Here is an 11170-nt window from a genome sequence, read left to right as displayed (position 1 = left end):
GGTGGGGAAAGAGAGAGCATTTTGCTGGGCAGAAAATCCAAAAAAGAAAGAAAGGAAAGAAAGAGGTAAATGGACTGATCGCCCGCTATAACTGATAGACTGGCCAAAAATATTCGAGAAACAGAATGGAGGACCATCAATGTACTGTAGACTATTAGGTGTACAGATAAAATACCATCACTCTTGGTCTCAACTCTCATAATCTCAGAAAAAGGGAATACCATCCAAGACCTTTTCAAAATGCATGTGGCCGAAGTATCATTTCGAAGTGGTATCTAATAGGAGTTTAGATTAATGTTTCGAGCGCTCTCTATCCTGTCTTGCTCTTCTGCTCTGGCCCGATGATTGATCATGATCTGATCGAATCCGATCAGAGCTCACCGATTACTTCCCATCGCCGGCGTGCGTACGAGGTACCACCGTTGAAGAGTTGAGTTTGTGGTTAAATTCATCGGCAAAGAATGTCCTTCGGCCGTTTATTGATCTGAGAAGGAAATGCCAAAGCCAGACTCCTGCTTTATCTAGGCACGATCACGTTGCTGGCGAAGCATCCCTATGGCTGAAATGGTGCTTGTATTGCTGCGGTTGGTCTCTCTCCTTTTCCTTTTTCTTCTCTTGCTTCTTCATGGATTCGGCCATAAGCTGCTCAAAGGCCATAAAGTCACCTTCTTCGTCAGGATCACGTTCTGCCTGTGGAATTCAAGTTAGCATACATGTTGAGTCCGTGGAAGGGGGCCGAGAAGCTCACCTTTTGATAGATGGTACCGCACAGAACGAGAGCATGGGCGCGCTCCACCCGCTTTTCCAATCTGACGGCCTTATCATTCAGGATTCTATCGCAGACTTCGCGCAGCACGCTTTGAATCTCAAATTTAGAGCCTCTCCAGGCAGCGGCCAGAATCTTGCCTGTAACCTTTCGCTCATACTCTGCCTTTTTCTCGTCCGTCCAATCAGCACCGCCTTTTTCTTCTAGTTTGGCCATTTCCTCCATGGTAAGCTGGGCGTCGATTGCCGTGGAAATGGTGTTCCACGTTTCTTTGGCCAGAGTACCCTTATCCTTCAGACGGGAGAAGAAGCCTGATATGCCTAGGAATTTCTGGGATTTAAGGAACGAGGTGGCCTTTTGCAGGTAGGTCTGGCCAACGGCGTGGAGAATCTCGATCCCGAATGACTCCATCTTGAGATTTTCAACCTCCAATCTTGTCTTCTCCTGGAAAGCATGCGTCACTTCAGGGCCCTTGTCTGTCTCTGTCCAGATACTTATGCGATCGATCAGTTTCTTAGACAAGGTCTCAACTCGTTCTTCTCGTTGTTTTCGTCGTTCACGTTCATACGCTTCCAACTTCTCACGTTGCTCTTTGGTCAACCCCCCCTTTTTTTTCTTCTTTTGCAAGTCTTTCTCCTCCTGGCTCAGTCCTGCCGCATCCATACGGGCATCTTCCTCAGATCGATCCGTAATAGTTTGCTGGCCGAGATATCTTCTTCGCGGCGTGCTGGTCCCTGATGACTGTGCAGCCGAGGTAGATCCTTCTTCCCCTGAGACATATGGAGGGGGAGGCGGTGGACTTGTGCTTCCTGAAGGAGAACGTTCAGCGGCCTCTTTCTCCTTCGCGCTCATACCAGCAGCAGCGGTGGTGGCGGCTTCCTTGTCTTTTGCGTCGTGAACATTTAATTTTTCTTCCGCATTTTTGGCAAGTTCTTCTTCCTCCATCTGTTCCATGGTAATGTCCATGGTATGGGTGAGGTCTTTCAGCAGTGTCAGTTCTCCAATCAGGTCGACAAAGGCATCACCGCCGAATATCATGCTGAAAAACTCTGCGGGATCCTCGAAGCCCTGGCTGGGCATTGCTTTTTCTTTGCCATATTTGTCGTAGGCAGCTCTGGTATCTTTGTTGGACAAGACTTGGTACGCCTCACCAACGGCTTGAAACCTAGCATGGGCGGTCTCATCCCCCGGATTTTTGTCAGGATGGGTGGTGATGGCAAGTTTCCTGTAGGCCTTTTTGATTTCTAATTCAGAGGCATCGGGTTTGACGCCTAAAGCATCGTAGTATGATGTATCGACGACCATGATAGTAGTAGTTGACAAGATACTGTAAAGCCACCAGGCGGCGAGTCTTTCCGATTTCACAGATGTATCTCTCTTCTCGCCAAGCCCTTGTTATGCACAGCAATTGTTCTGCTCGTAGTTCCCAGAGGCGGTCGAATACCGGGATAGAAATTTGTTGGAGGAAGTGCGAAAAGGTTGACCGCACTCTGACTGGGGGTGTTGGCACTAAATTGGGAGGAAGTTTTGGAATAGGTGAATCGGAGACTTGGTCAACGCAGGTGCGAGAAGGCGAGCAAGCATAAATGCGAAATTCGGAAGAAGCTGATTATATTTACTGCAGCCTTGAGCCGCGCGTGTCTATGAGTACAACGAGGTGAAGTCATAGGTTGAAACTGCTTGGAAAGCTGGATGCAGGATGCGGGTAAAAAAGACTGAGCCACATCTCTGACCGTGCAACTCAAGTGGCTGTACTACAGTTAGTGGCAGTACGGAGGAGTACTGACATCCAGTATGGGGATTGTACAACGTGCTAAGTACCCAAGAGGTACCTGCAATCCATCATCAATCGATCGTACCATTCGGCAAACCCAAGGTCCAGCCTCCACACCACTCACAAATGCTCTAGTACTCTCACAGCACGGCGCTCGCCTTATACACCCCCTCTTTTTAAATTTATTGGACTTTTTGCCTCGTCGCTCGTTAGAATTGCATCCATTCCCGAATTGTCTGTCACGCTGAGCCCCAAATTCACTTGCGATCACTGTTTGTCTCATCGTCACAATGCCCAAAGTCAGCGACATTCTCTACTATCTGATCCATGTTCAGGAGCTGCGCTCCATAATCCAATGGTGAGTTACACTGCGCCGAACACAGTACAGGTGATAGACGCTCATTCTCCCCCCCAGGAAGGTCTGGCACAACCCTGTGCACGAAAGAGACGAGTCTAAAGAGTCCGAGGCGACCAAAATTTGTTTTCAATATTTGGACAAGACCAGTCGCAGTTTCAGCGTCGTCATTCAAGAATTACATCCTGAGCTTCTGATGCCCGTCTGTCTTTTCTACCTGGTTCTCCGAGGCTTAGATACTGTCGAAGATGATACGTCCATCCCGGCTAAGACGAAGGAGCCAGTCCTACGAAAGTTCAACGAAAATCTCGAGGTCGATGGCTGGCATTTCGACCAAAACCGACCAGAAGAGAAGGATCGCGACTTGCTAGTCAACTTTAGATACGTTATTGAAGAGTTCCAAAAGGTGAAGCCTGCGTACAAAGCTATCATCAAGGACATCACCCGAAAGATGGGCAATGGCATGGCAGATTTCTGTTTGAATGCCGAGTTCAATGAACTGGGAGTCAACACGGTGGAGGACTATAACCTCTACTGCTTCTATGTCGCAGGATTGGTGGGTGAGGGACTGACCAGGATGTTTGTGGAAAGCAAGTTCGGCAATCCAGCTCTCTTGGACAGACCTCATCTCCACGAGTCCATGGGGTTGTTCTTGCAGAAGACGAACATCATTCGAGATGTGCGAGAAGACTTTGACGACAACCGCAAGTTCTGGCCAAAGGAGATCTGGTCAAGACACGTTGACCGATTCGAAGATCTTTTCAAGCCAGAAAACAAGGAGAGGGCCCTGAATTGTCAGACGGACATGGTTCTCAACGCACTTGAACACGCCGACGAATGTCTCTTCTACCTGGCGGGCCTGAGAGAACAGAGTGTGTTCAATTTCTGTGCCATCCCACAATCCATGGCCATCGCCACTTTGGACCTCTGTTTCCGGAACTACGCCATGTTTGAACGAAACATCAAGATCTCCAAGGGCCAAGCATGTCAACTCATGATGGAATCGACCCAGAATCTGCAACTGGTGTGTGAAGTGTTCCGGCGACACGTGCATTCAATTCGCAAGAAGAATCGCCCACAAGATCCCAATTTCCTGAAGATCAGCCTTGCATGCGGTAAAGTGGAACGGTTCATTGAATCTCTCTTCCCGTCGCAAAATGTGGAGGAAAAACTTGCCAAAGCCAGGGCTGAGGAAGCTCGCGCAAAGGCTGCGACAGAGTCTGCCGACAAGAAGGATACGCTCATATTGTTTGGTGCTGTGTTTTCGATGTTGCTTGTCATCACAGCTTCTATGGTAAGAAACCGCAGCCGGCTTTCTCCTTTGCTTTATTCGATTGACGCTTATTTCAACTAGGTATTCGTTGCCTGGCTCATGGGTGCACGATTTGACATGGCATTCGAAGAACTCAAGAAGTCCTGGGGCCAGATCTCCGGTGGAGGCATCCTCCGGGGCCTGGGTCAGAATCGGGCCATCAATGCTACCGATACCGATTCCGGTCATACTGAACTCTGAATCATGAGCCAGGATCATGGCTCGAAATATTCTGTCGAGTTGCCCCAACAAAATGACAACATGTACATTAATGCAATCCAGACCACAAATTTTAACCGAGCGTGCTGGTCTTGGAACCTGGACAAACTGAATTCAAAATGGGAAGGCTGACCCTCAACTTTCATCCGCAGAAGATGTCGACGTGTTCTATTTTGTCCTTTTTCTTGTTTGATTAAGGCGGAAAAGCCGATTTGCACAACAGCACGGATGTCAAATTACAACTCAGCCTCTCCTTCATTGACTGCTGTTGTGCCGAAGATGTGCTGATAGTAATGCCAAATGCTCGAAACTGACAATTGACAAGCCCGAGATGAATCTCTTCTGTGAGGCGTCTTGTTACCTTCGAGCGCACATAATTTTACTGCGAAAGCTCTCTTTAGTTCTTCTGTTGTGAGCTCGATTTGTTCCGGCATTGAGTAAACTCCGGTCTCCTTGCTGTCAGTTCACTTTGTGCCAGTTCTCCTTGCATCGGCTCTCCATGTGCCCGCTCTTCTTGCGTCAACTCTTCCCATTGCCGGTGGTCCTTTTGCCAGCCCTCCTTCATCAGCTCTTCTCGCATGCCCGCTTTCCAATTGCATCCAAGAAACCCTTGCGTCGAGACTCTATCCAGTCCTCATAGATGAGTACAGTACATTCGGTAGCGTAATATAATCCTGATACGTCCAATCGACCACAATATCTTCTTCTCTGCTGACTAATCTAATATGCCTGTTCAAGAAGCATCGACGAGGCTGGATTCTTGCCCGTCATCGACATGTTGAGATTCTCTCTGCCTGTGAGGGAGTCCGATCTTCAGATTCTTGCAGATCACCCAGGTCTCGTCTCTGCTCACTAAGCCGTCGTCTTCCAGGCGATCAAGAGCGGAATCCCCTTGGATAAGCTGTGTGCGATTGGGCGACCAGTGTTGCGTCGTTAACAATTCCCGATGCTTTCAAGATCGCAAAACGAAGCTGATTAGTGTCTTGATTGATTTTCTGTATGCGAGCTCAGCCAACAAAGACTGCAGAGAATTGCAACGTCCCGACTCCGATTGATAGACTTTCCCTTCAAAGTAGAAAGTAATCGATACCGAGTAAAAGAAGAGCATACTTGGGAAATACGTCATGTGTGCTCTATACTCCTCGAGGAAATACGAACCATTCAATGTTTGCATGTGGGATGGAGAGATTTTGCGAGTCTGCCTGAATACCGGTTTGATCTTACATTTGGTGTTTCATTTGTGGGATCGAATTTTTCCAGCTGGCTGCAATTTGTACAGCTCTCTGAGTGACATGTCTAGGTCGGTTTTGAAGAAGATAGCAAGCACAAGGGGCTTGGCGCTCTCTCGAATCCCAAGACCGGAACTGCGGGAGGCAGAAGAATATTCCCGCCAGAGCCGTTGTCGAATTGTATTTCAGAGCCGTCCAGCCCAATGATCGAATATGACCAAAGTCAGGGTCCACCTCAATACGCTATCACTCCGTGGTATTGACAGCAGCCACTAAGTCGTTCACGGTTGTGTCGTTTCCCAGATCGCGGTGAGTTTGTCCACCTAGACAAGGACTTTCATGACTGGTATGGCACTTAAGGTTCAGCAGAGTGAAAATGTCCTCGGGATCGCTTGGAGAATAGACGGTTCTGGATGAACAGAGCCTCGATTTCTTCGACTGAGATTAGTGATAGCCCATTGCAAGGAGACGTGACTGACATGATCTTGATAGTCAGACACGACCACGGAGCCTGCACCGTGGTCTTTGTGCAGCCGTTACGGAGGTTCGGGCGGAAGGCGTTCGAGTAGGGCTGAGATGCTCCATATCTCGGGCCCAGCGAGACTTGAAAGGTTCGACCATAACCTGACATCCGAGTGATACAGGCCAAGATTGGACGAGTTAGTTAACGTGGCCAGAAATCGGTTGGTAGGTCGCCTTGGTGCGAGAACACGAGCTTGTCTGCTCTTTCACTACCTTTCTGCGCCAAAATCGAGTTTCTTAGCCACACCCTTGAATTTGTTCTCGTTAGGAACAGCACCAGGTGCAGCAACTTCAGCCGTAGCCATCTTTGCGGCGCCACCTCCTTGTTTGGGGAGGTTCTCTTTGTTGGTGGGTCTTGGATCAACTCTCCACCATTCATGTTCTAAAGCTCCTCTCGCAGTCACCCTCTTTCGTGGATCCAGTTTCAACATAGTCATAAGAAGATCAACCCCGACAGATCCCGCGGTAGGAAACATTTGCATATAAAAGGCCTTGTCTCTCACAGGAATCTTCTTTTCCAGGTGGAAATAGTCCCTTAGCTTAGACACGCCCGGCCAGTTGTCTTCCGTCGGCGTTCCTACTGCCTCACAGATCTTGTCCAGTTGAGCGACAGTTCCTCCACCTGTAGCCAGTACTTCCTGGTTCGCGACATCAGCAGCTGCATAAGGCCGACGGATGAGCAGTTCGGCGAAGACCATGCCGACGCTCCAGATGTCGACCGCGCCACCGTACTGCCTTGCTCCAAATAGCAATTCAGGAGGGCGATACCATAGTGTGATGACTGCGGATGTCATTTGATACCGCGGGTCCCCAAATGACCGGGCCAGGCCGAAATCGGCCAGTTTGACCTCCCCGTCAGCAGCAATAAGCAGGTTGTTCGGCTTGATGTCGCGATGAAGAATGAAATTTGAGTGGCAATAATATATTGCACGACACAACATTCCCATCCAGGCCTTGACATCTGCAGCACCATAACTCACAGATTTGTCCCGGATGAGCTCTTCCAGGTTGCCGTTCGGAAAATATTCAATGACCATGTTGATATTCTGGTCTTTGGAAGAGAATACATCTAGCAGGGCCACAATACTGGGATGTGAAATTTCTTGGAGGTATTTGATTTCGCGGATGGTGTCGACATTGAGTCCTTCGCGCTGCTGAGATGGATCGACTTTGAATTTCTTGATTGCGACAAGGGTATTTGGATCGGATCGCAGATGTCCTTTGTATACAATGGCATAAGTGCCCTCACCCAATTTCTTGCCTGGAAGAAATGGTCAGCAACTTCCCGTACAAGGCTTCAACCCGAGATGACGGACCTTTGACATACTTGTTGCTGATCTCTTCATTCATCTGCTCCGCCATGTCGAAATCAGGAAGTAGCTTTGGAGGAGGTCCTGGCGCCTGTTGTGGTTTTGATATTGCCTTTCTCATTGCTAATGACTTGGCTCTGGAGGGTGACATGGTCACGTTGAGATTTGAGGGTGAACGCGGCATCAGCGGTGACACCGTGTTCGAGGAAGGCGCCATTTTCAACCACCTGAATGAAAAGATTGCTTGGAAGAACTACAGGGAAGTGCCTGAAAAGGGCCAGGCGTTGCCAAATACAACCTCGTCGTCTAATGGCCAGGATTAATCTTGAAACAAAAACACTCAAGTTCTTTGCAAGTGAATAGGACTTTTCATCATCTGTACAGAAGATGGCTGCTGTCAATAGAGATTTTTTTGATAGAACTTGACTGCAAGGATCAATGCAAGCACTGACAAGACGAGGCTCCAAGGTAGCTTGGCATTTAGGCTTGGCATCCAAAAAGCTGCGGGCAACCCGAAAGATGCAAGATAGATCTTTGTCTAATCAATCGACATATTCGCAGCCGATTTGAAGAATTGAGCTCACCTGCTCATATCAGGGTATTCGGGATATCAACATCAATTGTACGGAAATCAACATGATCATCCAGCCACATGCTGCGACCTTGATCTTCACCTCAATCCTCCGTCCTTCAGCTTCAATATCTCAATCCTACATCTGCACACTTTGTCGTCGTCACTTACATCGCGGCCTCCCCCAAAATGGTCGTGTCCCTCCACCGACACCATTTGTCCCCGACGTTGCCACCTTTCTCAAGCTCATCGGGCGCGATCTTTCGAATCACGCGAGCAAAATCCAATCCTGGGAGGAGCTTTTCACCCTGACCTCGCCTCAATTGAAAGAAAGAGGCATTGAACCGCCCCGTACCCGTCGTTATCTGCTACACTGGCGAGAGAAATTCCGAAAGGGCGACTTTGGCATCGGGGGAGATTTCCAATATGTGAAGGACGGAGTCGCCGAACTAAGGGTGGTGGAGGTTCCGAGTTTGAAGAAAGACCCCCAGACGGGGAAACCAGTGTCTGGACCAGTCACCATAGGCAGGAGCCCGGGAATGCAAAAGTTGATTGTCAATGTGCCGAACGGGTCGACGACCTACAAGTTACTGCCGGGACAAACTACAGCGGACCTGAAGAAACCAAAAGGGTTCAAGTTGATTAATGGGTATATAATTTCGGGCAAGAATGCGTACCCGATGAAAGGCGCACATGGCAGTGGAGTCACGCTCGAGGCTACAGAGGGACTTTGGGAGCACAAAAGAGGTCATAAGGTGTTTGGTGGTGAGAGAAGACGGGCCGAGGTCTTGCATAAGATGAGATTGGAGGAGAACAGGAAAAACGCTAGGTAGTGAAAACGTGTTGAGAATCTAGCAGAAAAGTTGGGAGCGTTGCATGTCTTCTGCAGTCTCTAAACGCCACTGTACAACAGGCGGCTTCGACCATGATGCTCCTGGGGGCTCGTTGAGCCAAATTATTAGGTATGGCTTGTTGACGAACCCGAAGATCAGAAAATAATCCGAAGCATTGAAGCAAATGTGACAAATCTCGTCCTACTAGAATAAGTGCATGTAACTAGTGTGAAAGGTCATCCATTCCAGACTGCCCAAAGGCCCATCCTGGCCCGAACTCGAATGGTGAAGGGAGTCACACTGTGATAAAACAAGGTTCACACACGCCTGCTTTGAAGGCAGTTCGGATCAAAGGCTATTGAGCAGAATTTCATCGTAAAACATCTTGATAAACTGAGTACCAAGATATTTAACATTCAGTAAAGCTGGGGGAGTCAGTCTACCGAACTCCAGGTAAAGCACTGACACCTCAATGGCATTGCCGAAGATATGAAATTCCGGGTGTTTCGGCTTGGTCTCAGTTGTGTCTGAAAGTCCCGTGGCGATGGAACACCGATGCCAGATTCAACACGCTACTATTTCTTTGGGTTCTTTGCTAGCGCGACAGGTGCAGTTCTCAAAAACATATGTTACGCGTTGTCCACTATGGACATTGGAGGCAGACTTCCCAAGCAAACACAAGTTCACTCAGCCCACTGCCACGCTAGCAGAATCGAAGAGAACAAAAATCTCCGAAGGATATCTCCTTCGGGGTTGGGGGGATTTCTCTCCCCCCCCCCCTCTTAGGAGTGCCTTTTCGAAAGAGCAAAAGCTCATCCACATCGCAACGCTTTGAGGGCATCTCTGCAAGGTAGACCCAAGTCCGCCTCTTACTCTTTGTAGCCTTGCGGAGACGTGGATAAAAAGGAGACAGCTAAAGAGACAGGCATTCTTCCTTAGTAGACAATCCGGTTCAATTTGGTGGACGATCAGAATGCTGATCAAGCCGATCGTTGCCACTTTTTGGTTCCCTGTCAGTGGAACTCCACAGTGCCGAGGAGCCTCTGGGGGGGACGGTTACCTGTTGAAATTTTCTGGGTATGAACCCAAGATCGGTACGCTACCTTCATTTGCTTGTTCGTCTAATGTAACGGTAGTACATGAAATTTGTCTGTTTTCCGAGGAGCGAAAATCCGTGATTCACTTAGAGCTGTTGAAAGATGCCGAATACTGGTCCCTACGATTGAAACAGGTTGATTGCACGCGAGGAATGGCCCAGCCTGTTTGGCATGCTACCTTTGGGACCGAGATGAGATTGTTCTCGCTTCAGGACAAGAGCGAGACAAAGTCGTTGTCCTTCCGTTCCTGGAGGCTACTAGCTAGTCAAGCGGATAGCCAGGGGGTACGCAGCCGGGGAAAGCCTTAGCCAAAGCCACCCTTAAGACCGGCGTCGACAGGGGGGCGAGGAAATCTTTTCTCATGCACTGAATGCTTGTGATAAGTTCTGCCTCTGTCAGGTACCTTTTCATCATTCTAAACTCTGTTGTACCTACTGTATCCTCTTGAAGATTTTGGTCTCTTTCCAGTCTGTCTCGGATTGGCGGGAACCACGGTCTTTGGCCCAGCATTAATTAACAAGAAAGCGTTTCGAGTAGAGGGTCAATTTATCTGAAAACGCGGTCGCTTTGGGCGTCTAGTCGCTTAATTCAGATGCTGGAAGACAGGATGTGTAGGCGAGCTCGTGGAAGATGAGGAGAAATTCGACTGCAGCTGCTAGGTCAAGGGGGACACAACGGTGGGATCTTTCAGCCTCCAGGTGCTGAATGAATGGACATAGGTTCCAGATTCCAAGGCTCCAAGTGCTCCTCTTCGGACTTGAACCAAGTGGACAGGACATCCGCTCGACCACATAGGTCGGTGCCTGTGATCATCACAAGGTTGGAGATGAATTTTGAGTGATAAGACAAGGTGGGAGACCAATTAAAGCGTAGATTGAAAATAATGCTTACCCTTGGAAGGCGGACGTGGAAAGTGGCTGCGAGAAAATCTGAGTGAAAGATGGAAGGTTAGTGGTCCAAAGCAGAGGAAGCGGGGGAAAATAAAATGCAATTTGACACCACACCAAACACCGGCACCCAGCCCTTTTTCCCATCTGCTGCATGTTGCCCTGGGCTAGAGTCCTCCTCCCATTGAGTCTACCCTAATCAAGGCCCATGTCCCTTCCCTGGTCCCTCTCGCGCTCCAGTCTCCGTGGTTGCCGTGTTCCGGTGCCTGCAGCTAACCGGCAGATTTGGTCCTTT

General features: G+C 49.0%; 4 protein-coding genes across 4 annotated transcripts; 2 read left to right on the top strand and 2 right to left on the bottom strand.

Moving 5' to 3' along the window:
* Positions 1 to 531: 531 nt before the first annotated feature.
* Z518_10373 (uncharacterized protein) lies at positions 532 to 2071 on the bottom strand (the record flags this gene model as incomplete). The annotated part of the gene is made up of 2 exons (XM_013411916.1): positions 532 to 690; positions 749 to 2071. The coding sequence occupies 2 exons, from the start codon at positions 2069 to 2071 to the stop codon at positions 532 to 534; spliced, it is 1482 nt and encodes a 493-aa protein (XP_013267370.1).
* Positions 2072 to 2830: 759 nt separating this feature from the next.
* On the top strand, positions 2831 to 4408 carry Z518_10372 (farnesyl-diphosphate farnesyltransferase; the record flags this gene model as incomplete). Its single annotated transcript, XM_013411915.1, has 3 exons — positions 2831 to 2898; positions 2956 to 4189; positions 4250 to 4408. 3 exons carry the CDS (start codon positions 2831 to 2833, stop codon positions 4406 to 4408), a joined length of 1461 nt encoding a protein of 486 aa, XP_013267369.1.
* A 1978-nt stretch (positions 4409 to 6386) lies between these two features.
* Positions 6387 to 7704, bottom strand: Z518_10371 (uncharacterized protein; the record flags this gene model as incomplete). Its single annotated transcript, XM_013411914.1, has 2 exons — positions 6387 to 7438; positions 7494 to 7704. 2 exons carry the CDS (start codon positions 7702 to 7704, stop codon positions 6387 to 6389), a joined length of 1263 nt encoding a protein of 420 aa, XP_013267368.1.
* A 419-nt stretch (positions 7705 to 8123) lies between these two features.
* Z518_10370 (uncharacterized protein) lies at positions 8124 to 8891 on the top strand (the record flags this gene model as incomplete). The annotated part of the gene is made up of 1 exon (XM_013411913.1): positions 8124 to 8891. One exon carries the CDS (start codon positions 8124 to 8126, stop codon positions 8889 to 8891), a length of 768 nt encoding a protein of 255 aa, XP_013267367.1.
* Between the last annotated feature and the right edge of the window lie 2279 nt (positions 8892 to 11170).

The sequence above is a fragment of the Rhinocladiella mackenziei genome (genome assembly GCF_000835555.1).
Source record: "Rhinocladiella mackenziei CBS 650.93 unplaced genomic scaffold supercont1.9, whole genome shotgun sequence".
In the NCBI taxonomy this organism is placed as follows: Eukaryota; Fungi; Ascomycota; class Eurotiomycetes; order Chaetothyriales; family Herpotrichiellaceae; genus Rhinocladiella; species Rhinocladiella mackenziei.
This window is presented reverse-complemented; position numbering and strand designations above follow the sequence as displayed.